This window comes from Dasypus novemcinctus, chromosome 13, assembly GCF_030445035.2.
Source record: "Dasypus novemcinctus isolate mDasNov1 chromosome 13, mDasNov1.1.hap2, whole genome shotgun sequence".
In the NCBI taxonomy this organism is placed as follows: domain Eukaryota; kingdom Metazoa; phylum Chordata; class Mammalia; order Cingulata; family Dasypodidae; genus Dasypus; species Dasypus novemcinctus.
In genome coordinates, this window is record NC_080685.1 from 96,941,976 (window position 1) to 96,961,920 (window position 19,945).

The following is a 19,945-nucleotide window of genomic DNA, read 5'->3' on the forward strand; positions in this document are numbered from 1 at the left end:
CACCGCTAACCTCCTCTTTGAGAGCAGTCCTCAGGTAACTCGCACTCCACTCACTGGAATGGCGTAGCAGGTCATTTAAGGAGCCTGGAAAGCACCACACACATGCACCGCCCTCACCATCCTTCACAACTGCCTCAAGCAATCCTCCACTGCAGTGTCAAGGCACCTCTGTTCTCTAAACCTCTCACCATAGACTCATCCTGGCGATACATGTGTGTGTGCTTCTTTCCTCTCCCCAAGTACTGTCATTCAGAAACAACGTGTTTTTAGGGCTGAAAAGCGAGGACAAACTCAGTCCCCAGAAGAATCACTTTCAAAGGGAAAGAGAGAGCTGGATGTTATTGAGGCTTGGGGTGGAGATGTCACAAAATAAAGCCTGGTTTGGGGCTTCAGACATCCCAAATGAAACAACTGCTTAACTCATGCTGTGAACACCCTCCTCAATGAACCAGGTAGGCAATATGTTTAGGTCTTCATCCATGATACATGTGTTCATTATAGAAGCAATGCAGGAAGTGGGAAGCAATGAAAAGTATTAACCCTTCTGTAATTTATGTTACAGTCTAGTTCCAACACCATGACACCTTCACAAATATAATCCTACATTGAAATGCAATTGGGTAACAATCTTGATTTTCTTCCTATTTTGTTAAGAAGTACTTTAGTATTTTTTTTTACTTTTTATTTTGATATCATCAGCTTTATTTTTAAAAATCAAGATTGTTAAGAATTTGTGGTTGAGGCTGAATCACAGAAACATTGCCATCATTATCCAGTCAGTTACAAGTAGTTTTCCAATATCCGTAATCAAGGTAGACATTTGTCATGAAAGGAGGAGATTAATGTAAAAAAAAAAAACACAACATTTTCTGAAGACCTGCTAAGTGCCAAGCACTTGCCCAGGTGCTTGCTTCATTCATATGATGGACATTTACCAAGCTGACCTGTGTGGGCACTGAGTTCCACGGTAGGGATATAGAGTAATTAAGAGAGGCACTGCCCTTCCTTAGTGGACCTTACATCTAGAGGTGGTAAACTTTGAGCAAAACTGTCCCCAGTGTCATAAATGCTCAAAAAAGAAACTGCACACAGCTAGGAGAGCTTCTGAGAGGAAGGCATAACCACCTGGGGTGGGGTGGGGTGGTTGGGATGGCCTCAGAGAGGAGGTGTGACACCTACTTTGAATCCTGAAGAGTGAGTAGGAGCCAACCCAGCCAAGACGGTGGAACAAGCACTTCCAGGCAGAGGGACGGGCATGTTCTAAGAGCCAGGGGCAAGAGTTTGACAAGTGTGAAACTAAGAGTAAGCGGGAAACTGGTGGATAAGGCTGGCTGGAGAGATAAGTTGGATTTTGTAAGTCACAATGTAAATTTTAAACTTACCTGAAGAATACTCAGAAGGTGTTAAAGGGTTTTTAAGAAGGGAGTAATAAGATGAGACTTGTCTTTTAAAGCATCACAAATCTTCGCAACAATCCTCTAAAGTAGGTAATATCCTTATTTCATAATTGAGGGTAACTTTTAAAAAGTTACGCAGCTGGAATATAGTAGAATTTTGGAGGATACAGGTCAGTCTGACTCCAAATCCCCTTCTCTTTCCATTACATCATCCTGTCTCTAAGTCGGGAAAGGGCTACAGAAAAACACTAAACTCCATTTCAGCTGGTCATTTATGACTTTTCCAACAAAATAAAGTTTAGAATTGATACACGGCCTCGTTGAACATTTGAGTTCTCCCCTGCCTGCCTTGAGTAAACAAAGTTTATTAAAAATGTAATAAACACATACACAAAATGGTCCTCTGAGGAAAAAAACAGAACCTTCCCACAAGACCTCCAGGCCCAGATAAGGGAGGGTTGACCAGATGGAGCCCTCTGACTCCCATGTGCAACAGAAAGTAACAAGGCTTGGCCACAGGTCCTCAGGGCTGGAAGGCAATGGAAGGCTATTTGTCCAACCCTACTTCCCAAGCTCACTTCAGGGCACCATCAAGTGGCCATCCGAAACACCTCCAAAACACCTCAGTAACAGCACCCTTCTACCTACAGACACGGCCTGTTCCATTCTGAGACAGTTCTGAATATTTGAAAGAATAGTTTATGAGAGGCAAAATGAGATCGAAACACAGGTACTTGGGGCAGAAATTCCCAATGTCAAAGATACTTTTCAATAAATAAACAGAGTGAGGAATCATTTGATTCCTTTTGATTCCTTATCACTTTTCCCTGAGTGTGAAGAACCAAATGAATTCAATACACAAAAAGCAAAAAAAAATGGAGTAAAAATCTCAATTTCAGGGATAGTAGAGCCTGTGTGGCAGTTTAATACTATTTATGAATTTCAGAAATAGATATTGGATTATGTTTGTAAACTGGTCTGTTGTTCCTCTGGGTGTGAAACCTCAGCTGTGTGCGTATCTGTCTGGCTACTTTTGTAGGTGGCTGGTTCGTGCTGCCATGCTCGTGAACCGTCTGACTGATGGATGGCTGCAAGCAACGCCCTCATGCATGTCAGCAAGGCATCCTCTATGTTTATCAGCCCAAATCCATACACACTTATCAGATATAGATGCTTTTCCTTGAAAATTGATTAAAATATTAAAGTTTAAAATTAAGTGAAACAATTGATGGCAATGAATATCAGTAATGGTGAGAGAAGAAATGGGCACTTGTGATTGGTTGGGTAGTATAAACCGGTACAACGTTTTCATATGAACTTCGGCATTTTCTACCGAGTTTTAAATGTTAATGCCTTCCCTAATTCCACGTCTAGAAATCCATCAAATTCATACTAGCATAAGTGCTTAGAGAGTTAATAGTCAATGCAGTAGACTAAGTAGAATGGATAAGATTATTTTTATTTATTTACATATGTCTATTTATACTAAACATGCTTTTAACGCTGTTTAAAGATTAAAATAAACATTGTAAAATAAACATTAAAGCTCAAAACCTCAGATAACAAAACCATAACAGGAACTTGAAACCAAACAGCCCAGGAGTTTTTCAGAACTGTGGGATATCAGAACCAGGTATATGAGATAAGGGTCAGGAAGGGATTGCACATGTTCTTACTGGTGTGACGAAAGGGCTGACATACAGAGAAACGGTCCAGAATACCTCTGCCCTATATCTCAGAAATGTAAAAAGGAAACTGGCTCCTTCTCTGGACCTTAGGGTAAGAAAAGGGTTATCTGTGAGAAATCAGAACCCCAAGTCTATGCCACACATTGGTATAGAACCTATGGCAGTTTGATACCATTTATGAATTCCAAAAAGGAGATCTTGATTATCTTCCTAAACTGGTCTGTTCCTCTGGGCATGATCCTCTTTGACAGTATTAGATTCAGCTGAGATGAATTTGATTCAATTATGTTAAGATTAGGACTTTGATTCAACTATGTAATTAGGGCATACAGGGTTGAATACCCCACCCCACACCACCCCTTAATAGGCTATATAAATGGATGCTCAATCAAGAACACATGGAAGTAGACACACAGGAGAAGAACACAGGAATAGAGACAGCTCATTAGACACAGCAGAGGCCCCAGGAAGAGAGGTGAGACTGAGGGTCTTTAGCTGACCTTGTGAACAGAACAGAGCAGCTAAGCCCAAAAAGAAGCGAGCCCTGGAGACAGACCAAGGGAGAGAGACAAGCCTTATGCCAGCCTGCAGCTGGGATCAGAAGAAGCTGGAACCATGGAGCCTTAAGAGGAAGAAGGAAGACTGAACCCTTGCAGACATCGCCCACCATCTTGCTTCAGCATGTGGCAGATGACTTTGGATAAGAAAGTACTTCTTATGAGTTAGACTCCTTAGGGCCTTATAATTGTAAGCTTCTACTCCAAATAAACACCCTTTATAAAAGCCAACCAAATTCTGGTGCTTTGCCTCAGCACCCCTTTGACTGACTAACACAGAACCTGAAATCACTCACACTGCTCATGGGGTTGGGAGTCCCCCGGCTAAAACCTTACAGAAAAACTAGTCTGAACCAGGGGAAACTTTATGGTACATGGCACAAGCAAACTCCAAACCACCATATTCAAGATGCCTCATCAACTAGGGATGCAAGGAATTCCCACCAAAAAACTCCAACAGTAGAGAAGCACATGTAAGAGGAAATTAAACACCATGAGGAGTATATGAAGTATGCTCACATTTTCAATGGAATAAAAGATAAAGGAAGAGACACTAGAAGACATGAATTAGACATTATTTTAAATGACCAGGAAGTTTCTAAAACAAATCACATAGAATTTCTAGAAATGAAAAAGGCAGATATTAAAAATAAAACAAACACAAAAAAATAGCTCAATAAGAATGGTAAAATCAGGAAAGACCGTCAATTTAAAATTAAATACTCAGCTAAACTATGATCTAAGAAAGAAGGAAGAAAAAAGACAGTTTTCCACAGGTAAAGATTAAAAGAATATATTATTGTCAGACCCCCTATGAAGGAATATAGTATATCAAGAATATACTTCAAACAAGAAGGAAACTGATACCAGAAGTAAACTGTGGGTTACAAAAGACAATGATGCACAAAGAACTAGGCAAAAGATATAGTGATAAATCAAATTAGATATTAACTATAAAAAATAAAAATAATGACTACCTAGAAGGTTAAATATAAGGAAAAAACAAAATTAGAGAGACAAGCATAGATGGGATTAGTTCAGATTTAAAGTATCCGAAGGTCCTTGACTTATTCTGGAAGAAGTTTAAAAAAAGTGATTAAGATAAATTTGCAATTACAAATATATAAATGTAATCACTAGGAGAACAAAAATAGAATGCATATCTTTCAAATCAATGGAGAGAAATAAAATCAAGTGAAAAGCAAGAAAGAAGAGAGGGAAGGAGGGAGGGAAGGAGGAAGGGAGGGAGGAAGGAAGGAAAGGAAGAAAGAAGGAAGAAAGGGAAAGGAAGAGAGGAAGAAAAGGAAAAGGTATAATAAATAGAAAACACAAAATTAGATACCAGATATAAGTCAAATATATCAGGAAGAACAATAAACATAAACAGATTAAGCTCTTTAACTAAAGATGGATACTCTCACATAATAGCTTAGGAGCATGGAATCTGAAGTCAGACTGAGTTTGAATGTTTATTCCACCACTTAGATGCCAATTACCTAATCTCTCTGTACCCACTACACAACAGCAGTTCCACCTTATAGGGCTATTGGGAGAATTGTTGATTATAATTTATATGTTTGCTACTCCGCTTGGCAATAGAAAGAGTTCTGTAAGAGTTAGAAGTTATTGTTGCTGTTGCTGTTACAGTTACTGCTGCTAAGTAAAAGCAAGATCCATGTTTACGCAGCTTCAGAGAAATATAGAGAGTACATAAAATAAGGAATGGAAAAAAAATACCTGTCAAAGAAAGAATATTATTATTCAGCAAAATAATATAAAATAATACTGGTATAGAAAAGTATACCAAAGAAAGTATAATATTAAGCAAAATAATACTGAAAGAAAAATTATTTTATACAGATGAAAGAAAGTTATTAAATGGTAAAAAAAAAAATAAAGAATCTACCAGAAAAAGACAAATAACCCAATAAAAAATGAGCAAAGAATATTAACAAGATATACTCAGAGGAAGAAATATCAGAAAGGCTTATTAACATAATAAAAACTAAAAAGCTGAACCTCACTAGTAATCAGGGTAATGCAAACCAAAATTAAATACTATCATCCATCAATATGGCAAAATTTTACAATCCTAGCAATACCAAGTGGTAATAAGCATGTGGGAAATGGGTAGTCCTCTCATACATTACTGCTATGAATGTAAACATAAATATTTTAGAAGGTAATTTGGCACTGACCAATAAATATGAAGATAACTCACTGCTTGGTATATATTGTACAGTAACTCTGTAATGTATATATAAAATGACACAAACAAGGGTAATTTTTTCAATATCGTTGATGAAAGTGAAAAACTGAACATCATCTAACACCCATCAATAAGGTATACATCAATAAATTATAATATACTAATAAAACAGGATACAAATCAAAGGTTAAAATGAATGAAGTTGGATAACTCTCTTATGCTCTGCAAAAGGTCTTGTTAGGGGGATGAGAAGCCAAAATACAGGCTGGGAGAAAACATTTGCAAACCCACATATCTGAGAAAGAATTTATAATATATATGTGTAGATAGATAGATAGATAGATAGATAGATAGATAGATAGATAGATAGATAGATATAGATAGATAGATAGATAATCTCTCAAAACTAAGCAGTAAAAATCAAAAACCCCAATTAGGAAATGGGCAAAAGACATGAAACATACATTTCACCAAAGAGGATATATGCTCTATTTTTACATATTTAGACATTAGAGAAATACAAATTAGACCATGATAAGATATCACTATACTTATTTAAATGGTTAAAATGTAAAAGAGTGATAATACTAAAAGCTGGCAAGGATGCAGAGAAACTGTATCTCTTACACATTACTGGTAGGAATATAAAATGATACAGTCAACTATAATCGACAAAATAGTTTGGCAGTTTCTAATGAAGTATTCACTATTCATACAACCTGGATGGATCTCAAGGCCACTTTGTTAGTGAAAAGCCAATCTCAGAAGGTTCATTCTGTATCTTTCTATTTATGCAACATTCCAATTATAGAAATGGAGAACGAACTAATGATTGCCAAGAGACAGGGATGGTATAAGAGGTTACACAAGGGAGTTCCTTGGTGGTGATAGAACAGATCTGTATCTTATTTGTAGCAGTGGTTACAAGAATCTATACATGGAATAAAATTGCATATAACCACTCACACACACAAATGCATGTAAAAATTGGTTAAATTTGACTAAGATCTGTATCCTAATTAACAATATTATACCCTTGTCAATTTCTCGATTTTGATATTATATGATAATTATGTAAGGTATTACCATTGGGGAGACCTTGAGAAAGATACTCAGCACACTCTGAACCACATTTGCAATTTCTATGAGTCTATACTTATTTCAAAATAAAAAGTTAAAAAAATCAATGTTGAATATAAAATAAAAACTGTAAAATATGATAGCATGATACCATTTATGCAACTGTATAAGAAAACCACACAACAATCATACTAGAAAGACACGAGCAGCCTCACAGGAGAAGAGCCTGCCGTAAAGTAACAACTGCTTTTCCAAATCCACCTGTGCTTTGTGCCATTTGCTCCTAAGTGTGGGACAGATTTCATTGAGGTAGCCATACTCTGGCTCAATCTCCACTTGACCAATGGCATTTACTAACGAGAAAGCTGAGCAGAATATTAAATACAGGTCATGACCAGGAAACAGATTTTTAAAACACACTAGGCCCTGGGAAGGAACCTAAAAGTTTCTCTCATATTGGCAATCAATGAGCAGCTATTTATACCTGACAGGGACAAAAACACTGACCCCACTCCTTTTCTCTTATTCACCATTCAACCAATGGTTTAAAAAACTTTTTGAGGGAAGCAGACTTGGCTCAACAGATAGAGAGCATCTGTCTACCATATGGAGGGTCCAGGGTTTGATCCCCAGGGCCTCCTGACCTGTGTGGTGCACTGGCCCACGTGCAGTGCTGCCACGCACAAGGAGTACCGTGCCACATAGGGGCACCCCCGCATAGGGGTGTCCCATGAGCAAGGAGGGCACCCCTCAAAGAGAGCCACTCTGCATGAAAAAAGTGCAGCCGGCCCAGGAGTGGTGCTGCACACATGGAGAGCTGACACAGCAAGATGACACAACAAAAAAGAGACACAGTTTCCAAGTGCCACCAGATAATGCAAGCGGACACAGAAGAACAATAGCAAATGGACACAGAGAGCAGACAATGGGGGCAGGGGAGAGAAATAAATAAATCTTTTTTAAAAATAAATAAATTTTTAAAAAATGAAAAATAAAATAAAACTTTATTGAGTACCTACTATATGCCAGGCACTGGATAAGAGCTTGGGACACATCAGTGAACAAGAAATACATCAAATAAGTAGGTTATATAGACTATTAAAAAACATTAAGTGGGGGAAAAACAGAACAGTGTAAAAAGAGGATTATGAGTTATGAGAAATTTTTCCTTATTCTTTTATGTGTGTATGTGTATATATATATGTAGCAAATATTTTGTTTTCTTCTCCCTCTTATCCCCTTATCATCTAACATATGACGTAGTAGTATTGATTAATTTTATATCATTTTATATAAGTATATCAAAGAGAATGGTAAACATCAACCAAGAACTTTACATCCTCTTCTGGGGAAATGGTTAGTGCATTTTCAAATGCAACACAGTACAGTTGCATCATGTTAGACAGAAGTACAGCTTTGTTACTGTCTCTATTTGGAGATTAAGGATGCTCTAAAGCGATATGTATGAGTACCAAGTTGACAAGGGGTGGACTGTTTTGGTTAGTTTTATGTGTCAACTTGGCTAGGCTATAGCACCCAGTTATTCAATCAAACATTAACTTAGATTAGGTGTTGCCATGAAGGTATTTTGTAGATGTGATTAATGTTTACACCAGCTGACTTTAAGTTAAGGTGGCTATCCTTGACAATCGGGGTACATCTCTTTCAGTCCACTGAAAGGCCCTAAGGAAGAAAAAATCCCACCTATGGACTGAAATATCAGCTCCTACCAGAGGGTCTCCAGCCCACCTGCCTGCCTTACAGGTCTCGGACTTGCCTAGCCAGGCCCCCCAGTCGTGTGAGCCAATTCCTTGCAATGAATCTCTTAATACATTTATTTTACTGGTTCTGTTTCTCTGGTAGAACCCTGACTGATACATGGGGCTGCATAGGGAAAATGGCATTTGAACAAGGACTTGAAATTGGTGAAGGAGTTAGTCCGAAGATATCTGTAGAAAGAGCAAACCTGGGTGTCTGAGAACCAGCAAGGAAGCCAGTGTGGCTGGATCACAGTGAGCAAGGGGGAGTGTAATAGAAGATGAGGACACTTTATTGACCATAAGAAGCAGGCGCAGTGCAGACTGTGAGCGAAGGTATTCTTTCTATCACAAGCTGAGCCCACAGCATGACAAAGTGCGATGCTGCCATCACCCAAAGGTCTCTCTGTCTCTGACATGATACCAAAGAGCACTGCCCATCCCCACCGTCGGCAAAACGCGCTGCTGCAAGAAGGCCTTCTGTATTTAACTCATGTGACAGCTGGTGCACATGTACAGAGCACCCACTGTGAGCCACGTCGTGCTGGGAGGTTCTCCCTCCTCTGAGGGAGCCAGGTGGAAGGGCTGTGCCTGCAGAGCATGGACAGAAGCCTGACGGACCAGCGCCAGGCAAAGGGCAGGCTATGTTGTCATTTGAGATGGAGGTTAGCTGTGAGCTAGTCCCAACCTAGCTCCAGTTGAGGAAGACAAAAGTGAGGCACCGCCAAAAATGGATAACAGTGATTTGAGAACCTTAAGCCTGGTTAAAAAAAAAACAAACTTTGTCAAAGTTTCCCAGCCTCTCACTTGACCCAGCAAGGGAGACCATCACTACCTGAATTTTACTGACATTATCAACAGTAATCTTAACCTGAAATGATTGTTCATGATCACATTAAGTGAAGAAAAGTAAACATAGCCACATTAAATGTACATCAATTATTAGATGCATCTCACTTCATTAACATTTGCATGTGAAAGAAAGTATTACGAAGGCTTGAGGAAATAAGATATAGTCAAAAAAAGAATAGGAATACACATAAAAAATGTAACAATGCTATCTATTTAATGGGATTATACTTGATTTTTAATTTTTTCTTTTGGTTTCGTGAATCTTCTTTTCCTATAATAGTGTGTATTGCTCAGATAACAATATTGCTTGTGGTAAAAACCCTTCATGTATTTATGGCACTTTCATTCCCTCCCCATCCCCCCAAAAGTGAATTCATGCCTGTAATCACAATTGAGTTGGAATCAAGCTGTTCCCAGTTCCCTTTTACAAAGGGGAAAGTACAAAGTACAAAGTAAGTTAGGTCACTTACTCAAACTCACTGGTGTGTAGCTCAGCTTAGTGTGTAGATGAGAAGGTCCTCAGGGTCTGCTCCAAGTCAACACACCAGCTTTGCACCATTTTCTCAGCCAGTCTAACCCAGAGAAGCGAGTCTCGCGACAGGCTCACGCCCAGCCCTTACCTCTGCCAGGCGGGAGTGCTTGTGGACGTTCTCGCCCTTTTGCACACTGGGAGCCAGCTGCTGCAGGACACCCCTGCTGCTTGTCAGTGCTCTGGTCAGCCGAGCAAACTTCCCCCAGCCTGGAGCAGGTGGAAGAAAGAAAGGGCAAGTTCAACCACATCCCGAAGAAGCACGGACATTCACATCACAAGTTAGAGAGCCCGAAACAGACATCCCCACTGTCCTCCTGAGTCTGTTATTCACCCCGCATCCCCACCACCAAGACTCACTACTTAGAAAGGCACCTTGACTCGGGCAAATGTGTGTTGCAATTAGCTTTTCCCACGCACTGCACTTAATCTTGACCATAGTTTTAAGTACATAGTTTCCAAATAGGGCATCTGGAGCACAGAGAGCCTAGACCATTGGAAAAGTCCAGGACCCAGAGCTCGTCACTTGGGGCCAAAGCTTTTCTGATGAAAAATACCAAGCAATCAAAATGTTTCTCTGGCTTCTGACTTGGCTCACTGTTCTCCATCCTGATGCTGTCCGATCTTACAGAGACCAAGCTGGTTCCAGGTTTTAAATGGACGGATTTGTCAAGTAATCATTCCAAGCATTACGCTCCACAGGACCAGTGGAATAAGACATGAATTCAACCCCAGGTGGACAGTGAGAAAGCACTGGCAATTTTCAGTCTGCTCTAGGATAAGGGCAGGTGTGGTTGGGAACAGATTCTCTTTGAACAAGAAACTCTAAGAGCCTGGACCTAAACTTGGATTACAGAAATCTAGATAGAAATCCCATCTCTGCCTTAAGCTTGCTTTGTGACTGCCAACAAGTTGTTTAAATGTTCTGGGCCTCAACTATCATCTGTAAAATGGAAATCAAAATACCCTTGCTGCTTAAAGGCAGTGGGCCAAAACAGAGAGGCTGTACTGAGGCCACCCTTGGCCACTATGAAAAACAAAACACTAGCCTTTTCCCCATCCACTCATCCCATACCCCAGAATCCAAGATGTACGCATGATCTTTATTGCTTTTAAAGGCCCCCAAAGACTATCACCCATTTGGAAATCTAACAACCATCTGTATCAAGGTTATGACAGTTGTGAGATGCTCCAAAGACCTGGACTCTGGGTTTGTGTAGCAAATAAACAGAACATGCAACTATTTTTACATGACATCTAAAAGCAGGACTTGACTTTTTTGTCTTTCAGAGTTCAGAAGTACTCGTGCCTTGCAGCAGCAATCTCATCTGCCAAATTTTATCTTGGAGCACCCTTCCAAGATAGGCTTAGAATTCCAAGGACAATAGAGTTAAGAAGAATAGCGTTTTGCACAGCCTTCAAAGTCATGATCTGGGTAAATTTTTGTCAACACAGCAAGTACAGGGAATCATATGTCTCTTTTTTTTTCTTTTTTTAAATCTAATTCCTTTTTTCTGGGCTTTAGTAAGAAGTAATGGAGTTTTCATCCATCCCAATGCCATTAAGTGGAGAAATGGGACTGCTCAGTCCCATTCAAGTTGGCTTGAAAAGAACCATGTGGTGGTCTATCTGAGGGGGTCCCATTAATGTGAAGGGGGTAGCCCAGATTCTGCAGGGGTCATTGGTGTCTCCCCCAAATGTGCCATTATGAACGTACTCAAACACTGTATGGGAGCCATCTACTAGAATTTCTAAGTCTCTTTCAGAGTCAGGCTCTCCTTCAGCTCAAAACGAACCTAGAACTGAATGCTGCAAAGCTTGTCAAGTAAAATAGAAAGTATATTTTTTAATCAGGTAGAAAGCAGTTGTGCATGCACTCATCACCAAGGGCTTGGCACCAGGTTCCCACCACCACCACTCCAACGCATACTCTCAGAGCACTGGTGAGAGGGAGTGGCAGGGAAGACACCCCAGACCCTGCCTCATCAGAGAGTACACGGCCCTCGCTCATTACAGCAAAAAAGGATGAAAAGAAAGGCCCTCTGGCTTTTCCTGGAGCTCATCCTGATTCTCTTTCCCAGGCTCTCAGCTGGTTGGATGGAGGGCATGAGAAGGTCAGTGGGTGGTAGGCGGGCGTGGATGTGCAGTGTGAAATCCCCCATCACAGCAGGACGGGCAGGCTTGCTGGGATAAGAAATAAGTTCTTCCCAAGTTTCCACCACCACATTTTCCTATAATAGGAATCATGTCTGGCCAGATGTTTGAATTGAGTTGTGTTCCCCAAAAAGATATGTTCAAGTTCTACGCTCTGGTCCCATGAATGTGACCTTAATTGGAAATATGGTTTTTAAAGATGTTATTATTTAAGATGAAGGCAAACTGGATTAGGATAGTCACTAAACCATATGACTGTTGTCCTTAAGAGAAGAGAAAATTGGACACAAAGAGGCAGAAGGGAGAATGCCACCTGACAGCTGAGGAGAGGATGCCATGGATGGCTGGCAAGTCACCTCCAGAAGCCAAGAGCGAGGCATGGAGCAGATGCTCCTCTACAGGTTTAAGAGGAAGCATGGTCCTGCTGACACCCTATAAATGTGGCCTCCTGAATTTGAGAGAGAATACATTTCTGGTTTAAGTCACCCATTTTGTGGTACTTTGTTATGGCAGCCCTAGGAACCTAAGATACCAGATGAAAGAATATATTCACTCATTCGTTTGTTCTTTCCTCAAACATAACTACTATGCACCAGGCACAGTGTTAGGCATCAGAGATATCGAGATAAAAAAGACACAGTCCCTGGCTGCAAAGAGCATGCTGTCCAGTAAGGAAGACCAACAAGTGAGTGAAAAATCATTACAGAGGGCTAAGTTCTAGAGCAGAGAAGAATACCTAATGCTACGACCATGACTGTCTAGAAAAGGCATATCTAACCCAGGCTGGGGAGTCAAAGAAGGCTTCCCCAAGGAGGTAACACTTGAGAAAAATTTTGAAAGACATATAAGAGTTACTGAAACCAAAAAGGAAAGGAAGGCTATTCCACACAGAGGAACAGAACCTACAAAGGTAGAAAATTATACAACGAGAACATGTCTGGGAAGATCAAGGCGTTCTAAAAGGCTGGGTCAATGGTACCTGGCTTGCAGGGGCATGGGGAGGAGGCTGCAGAGAGTGACCTGAGGTGGGGCTGAAGAGACTGCCAGGAACCAGATCTGGAGGAACTTGGATAGTAAGTTAAGAACTCTGAACTTCACCCTGAGACCCATGGGGAACCAGCAAAGGAGTTTAAATATGGTGGGGACGGAGAAAATAGATAGTTTATTTTCATTTTAGAAGGACAGAGCTGCAGTGTGGATACTGGGCTAAAATATAAAGTCAACAGGTAAAAGACAGTGAGACGAGTGAGTAGGTTGTTGCAGAACTCCAGTCTGGACCAACCCTTGACCTGGGCCAGGAGACAACAAGGGCAGCTGCAGAGTAAGAATCAACAACACGTGGTGAACAACAGCTAGAGAGAAAGAGAAGAGGCAAACCAGGTATTGTCCAGGTTCTTGATTTGGGTGACTGGGGAGACAGCCATTCGCTGAGATTAAAAATACAGGAAGAGAAGCAAACAGGCTTGGTGGGTGACATTATATTTGGACCAACACCATCCTGTACTTCAGGTACCATTCCTGGAAAAAGTGAATGTCCTGTTATCCAAAGGCCAGCTGAGAGGGGACAATCCAAAATTAATCTCGCTCAAGATGACCTCACTCAGGAAAGCCAGATGGTCGTTTCCCACAAGAAAATAAGATCGCTGGTGTACCCTCCTCCCTCAAGGAGCCCTTCCCCAATCCTGCCTGCCCCCAGCAGATCTGCCCACTCCCTTCTGTGTACCCCCACTGTGCCTTAGGCAGACTTCTAGTAGATCTTTTTTTTTTTTTTTTTGCTTTATTGTTATTTGTTTACCTGTCTGTCCACCTTCCCCCACCAGTGGGCATCTAAAGAGCAAGGGCTCTATCTCAGACATTTCCTCATGTTCAACACCTAACATAAGGCTGAGCACCCAAAACACACCCTATAAATGTGTGTTGACTAAATGGGATAGATAACAAATACTCTCTCTTCTTGTTGCCCTTCTTCTCTCTGGGCTTCCAAAGGAGAAGCAGCCCGTCTCACAAACTCTGGCAACATTTTAGGAGATATTTCTGTTCCTGACTCTTTCACCAGGTATTTCTGCATCCACCCATCGTGTTATAATGCATTTGCGAGTTCTACACTGAACTGAGCTCAAATGCAGCTGCCCCTAGCCCAGGAGTCTACCAGCTCTGTTAAAACATCACCAGCAAGGTAGGCACAGACAGGGCTTTGGGAGACACAGGAGGAATAAAAGCATTACTCATCAGGAAAACAAAGAGGTGGTAGGAGGAGGGAAACAACTGAAAGGGACAGAAGACCAAAGAAGGGGAACAGAGAAGAGAGTTACAATGTGCAATCTATCAATCCACCAGAAGTATTCACTGGGTCCTTTCTATGGTCTCAGTAAAGACAACTGCTTCCCCCTTCCTTGACCCCACAATGACTGTTAGATTTTCAACTTGGGTGACCCCCAACACACACACCCACACATACTCGATTGCTTTGGCCTATACAGCCCTGTATTCTCTCTAGGCCAGAAGAAAGAGTTCTGGGATGAGCTGGAATTCTGGCTCCTCTGAATCCAGGGGTACCAGGTAAAGGCAGTTCTACAGGTGTCTTCCCTGGGAAAGCATGCTGAATCACCTCGAGTAGAGGTCACAGTAGACTCTTACATGATACCCTGGTGGGGAAACTGTGAGGCCAGCCTTGTTCTAAGACTTGGAGTCACAAATACGCAGCAGGGAACAGGGGACACAGGGGAGCAGGATGAGAAGTCAGTGTGCACCACGGTCAAAGGGTCCTCACGTCTTCCTCCCCAGACCTTCTCCCTATCAATGCCAAATAATCAAAATGCAGGATGGCTTCTTTACAAAGTAATCACTAAGCCATCACCTTCCCTTCACCCTAAGGGTGGAGGGTGACATGTTAATATTGTGAAGGGAAGCGGGGCCTCGGGCTTATATCCATTACTCTGCTCACACATATTCCATATAAAGAATGTGGGAATGGATGGAAATTAAAACAGTTTGTCAGTGCCCTCATCCCTGAATGTTCTAATCCTTTGGCCCTTAAAAATCACCTCTGGAGTTTTACATTCCCTTTGTTGTCTTCACTGGTTCAAGTTTAACTCTGAATTTAACGTGGATCTTTGAAGTGAGTTTTCTCTTTTAATCTGAGATGGTTCAGTGAGATAAGTGAGAAAACAAGAGGGGTGACTCAAATTGGGTGAGCAATTTAGAAAGCAGACTGAGCCTTACAGTCTAGGGCTTTTCTACCCACTTGCCCAAGCCTCCTGGCTCCAAAGGGAGAATGGGATAGTGAAAAATATCCTGCAGCCTACAGCCAATTATCCATAATAACAGAAAGCAAGAGAGAAAGAAGAAATGAAACCCTGGAGCATCATAGATTCTCATTTTAGCCAAGAATGCACACTTACTCTCTCATGCAACCTTTACACACACACACACACAACACACACACAGCTGTTACCAACCAGCAAATCTAGCTTGACTTTCACTCCCCGCTCCATGCCTTCTGTGGGCACTATTTGTCAGAGAGTAAGGAAATTAGCCAAAAGGTGGACAGGAAAGAGAAACTGAGGAAAAGTCAGGGCCCTGGATAATTCACAAAAAGGACTGTGAAGAAGGGGTGCTCTAAAGGGAAGAAGGGGCTCGGCAGGCATTCCCAGCACCCACCACCTGTGCCTGGAGGCCTAGGCAGGAAATGGAATGACTGTCGGGCATCAAGATGGCCCCCCGCCCCACGATCCCCATTTGTACACCCTTTGTTAGGCATACACTGGCTTCTCCCAATGCTGTTAGGATGCATCCCAGCCCCCTCAAGCCCCCAAATTAGCACTACATGATTGGGGAAATCAAAGTAGTTTTAAGACAATCTGAACACAATCGATTTAAAGATTACTCTGATGGTAGGAAAGCCTCCCTGCTGCCACACCACCCTTCCATTCCACCTCAAAAGTGAATTCTACAGAAGCAAGACTCTTAATGCTGACTGAGGGGCCATACTGAAAACTTGGCTGGGTCTGCTAGAAATAAGTTGGCGAGAGCACATCCAAGAAGAAATGTCGAATGAGAACAATCCAGATGCATGGCAGCGTATTTTCCATCTAGACTCAATTTTTGCAGTCAGACTTAGAGACTTAAAACTAACAAGTCCTAAAATGTTATCATGCTTTTCCACCGTAAGCCGACTAATATAAAATGTGACCTTGTCCTAAACGTCCACCAAATCAAAGTGGGCCCGGGGCACGGTGACACGACAAGTGGGAGGGTCTGACATTTGAAAAGGAGAGGCTAATAAAGTCATGTCTTTGAGGACACATTAAGTATGGTCCACTAGCAACATTTCTACATTGAGGGCTAACATTTAAGATTTTTCTAAAGGATTACTCTTATTTATTTCACTGACAAAGAGAATTACTACCTGGCTCCCTTCGCTAATAGAGAATATGCATGTGTGTGTGTGCACTCCAAAACTGTTACTAGCAAGGAAATGCATCACTGAGGCAGGTTAAATGAAGCGGAGCTTCTTATTCCTAGTAAATAAATATAAATGAGTCCCACAAATCACTCTAATTTATCTCTTCTTTCCAGTTTTATGAGAATCAAATGCAGGCACCTAGCTGCCAGGTAAGGAACACTTTGTGCTGGGTTGCCTTTCCTACAAAACAATACTTCATGTCCCCTGAAAACTTTACAGTGGTGGGATGAAAAAAAAATGTCTTGATTCAACCAAATCATATACTTTTAATTTTTGAGAGAAAATTTGCAAAAATCCATGTCAAAATGTCTGAAAATCCCTTAAAGTAGCATTTATGAGATTGCTGGCTTCAAAAAGCAGTCATTCTGCACAATAACAACATGACACTCAATCATGAGTAAGTCCATCAGCATATAATACCTATTGCACTGGAGCAAACTCCAAGTCGGAATTAAAAATTAAATGAAGTCATTACAAATATGTAGGTAAGCAGGAGACTCCAGCAGGCTGAGACACTGGTTGAGAAATTGCATCTGCTTGTGTCTTCAAACCAAAAGGATGACCGAAATTCATTTATTGAGCTATCAGATAGTTTAAAAAATTAGGACACAGTGCTATATACAGTGTGGTCCAAATGTACTAGGGATTTTAAGTACCCTCAGAGTACACAGCCCCTGACAGAGCAGCCACTTGATGCTTTTTATTTCTTCCTGTGATACCCATTTAAGAATCAAACTCTTGTCACACTAAGAATAATATGCCCCAGATTGTCTCTCCCTTGACTCCACTCTCATCTCTGCTTTATGTCAGAAAACCAAAAGGCACAGAGTTCTCAGAAAGAGATGGAAAGTCAACCACAGAGCCAGGGAGCAATGCAGCATGAAATGGCTCCTAGCCTCTTAGTTATCTTGAGCATAAGCCATGAAAGAAGCACATCAAAGTGGTGATGTGACACCCCCTCATCCCAAGCCTCTGTGAAGGACATGCCATCCTTTGTGTTTCTTAATGAGTTAGACCTCCTCAGGGGTGAGCCACCTTCTTTCCTAGGTCCCCATTGTTATTCCAACAGTACATACCTGTGATACAGCTGAGAAGGGCAATAAACTCTGTGGTCACAGAACTGATTAAACAGTCCACACAGAAATATTACTCAAGACTCTGGCCTCATCAATGCCATGTTCCAAATGAATTAACCAGTCACCAACTTAATCAACCATAATGGTGGGAATATGTTAAAGTCTGTTTAATCTATCTTAAATGCTAGAACTCAGTCGAATCTAAGGAAGTTTCTAGATAAATAAGTGTGAGAATGTGGCCATTCTTTCCTCCCCTTTTCTGCCCCCAATACATTCTAAAATGACATAATATTTTACCCAACATAAATTAAAGTTTAAATCTTGATCTTTGTGCAGAGATTTCCTTGGCAACATCAGATTCTCTGTAATGAGAGCCACACGAAAGGCAAAAGGAATAAATGTATTTGTGCAAATCAGAATTACAAACCTTTACATGAATCATCCTCAATTGGCTGTTTGAAAGCTGTTATGTCACTGAAAGTGCAAAGAAATAAAACCACTTTATCCTGTTCGTTTCGAATTGGAGCAATTTTCACAAAGAACCACACAGGTGTCCCTGCAAGGAATATCAAAAGGTTGGTCAGTAATTTGCATTCTCGTTTGAGCGGCTATGGAAGCAAAGACTTGGGAATGAATAGGTACAAACATTAATTTATTTTTAAATGGCTACATTCCCTCAGGCGCCAGGGTATTGCACCATTAATTTATATCCTTGCTAGAATAAAAACTTTCACGGTAACTATTCAATGGGAGTTTTCTTCCATTCAAATAATTTTTTAAGTGCAGCTCTCTTAACCCTTGTAAAACTAGTAGAAAATGGGCTGAAAATCCCTTCTGACCATATGGAAGAAACTAAGGTACACAGACCTAAAGACTTACCTTAAACCATATAATAGGCAAGTACAGAGTTAGGGGTCAAAATAGGCACCACAAACCATGGCCAGCACACCATGCAAACTCAAATTTCCTTTGCTAAAGGAATTTAATGGGATTTAGCAAATTTCCATTGCTAACAGAATTTCCATTGCTAAAGGGCCCCAGTGTCAAAACCCATTTTGGGAATCCATCAGTTTGGCTTACATGCTCAGTTGAGCATGGACCAGAAACTACGACATTTCTAAGTCCCCCTTCCCAAAATAAAAATCCAAACAGTCCAATACAGTGGCAAACGACAAGGTATTGTAGAAGAAAAAAGATCACCAAGATGATTCTCCCAGCAGAAGTTCCCCAGAAAGAGGAGAATTTCAAGTGGGTGTGGAATGCTATCACATCAGAGCCTTAGGAAGCTCAATGAATGGCTGAGACATCCAGACCTGTTCCTGAGCTAGAGTGGGGGGTAAATAAGCTCTTCCTAACAAGCACAATCCACAGAAGGAGAAGGAAGTCAGGGTTCATCTGAATGATTTCTCAGAGGATGGCCACTCACTCAGGTTCCATGGCCAAATATGTGCACAAAGTCAATCTCTGTCTTCCAAACAATAATTTGTTAAAATAAGAAAGTACTTTCTATCCATAGAGGACATCATAACAAGAAGCACCAGTCTGTTCTGTGGTACAAAATTAACTGAGCCACAAAGCAATGGTACGTTCTACCCTGCTCAGTTCTTGTGTTCCCAGGTTCTAAAACAGCACCTAGAATATAAGAACTTAGTAATTTTTTAATTTTGGATAATTGAGATACTACTTTACATGCTGTTTTATAACCACCTTAAGATTAAAATACAGTAAATATTTCCCTTCATTGTAAGTATCAGAGAAGTCATATAGGTATCTGGTACTGTATTCAGCATTTTACACCTATTATTTTTATTTTATGAGATAACATGTAAACAACTCACTTAATCTTAGAGATGAAAATAGATTCCCAAGAGATCACTTGGGTCTTTGTGTCTACAATCACATTAAACCCTTATTATATAACATAGCTAGACACCTCTGATTAACATTAGGATTAGCCAATTTAACTTGACAATAACTATTTTTCAGATCTGGCTATACTACTTAGTTATACACTTCACCACCCTAAAATGTCCAAACAGACAGTAGTTTGATCAAATGGAAATATATTCCCCTTAAATCTTCATTATCTATATATTTACCATGGTTATTTTTAAACCTCAGTCCATTTGCCCTTTCCACCATTTTCAGCTGTCGGTTTCTATTTGCTCATAGAAGACAAAT

The 19,945-nt window shown here is 40.8% G+C and overlaps 1 protein-coding gene across 2 annotated transcripts in view; it reads right to left on the minus strand.

Moving 5' to 3' along the window:
- Window positions 1–19,945, minus strand: part of KCNH1 (potassium voltage-gated channel subfamily H member 1) — a 442,833-nt gene that overhangs the window by 378,779 nt on the left and 44,109 nt on the right. For both annotated transcript variants that reach the window (XM_058275155.2, XM_058275156.2), the window contains exons 4-5: window positions 18,192–18,320; window positions 10,161–10,279 (exon numbers count right to left, since the gene is read on the minus strand). In XM_058275155.2, the coding sequence (XP_058131138.1) occupies window positions 10,161–10,279; window positions 18,192–18,320 (248 nt within the window). The remainder of the gene's footprint in view (window positions 1–10,160; window positions 10,280–18,191; window positions 18,321–19,945) is intronic.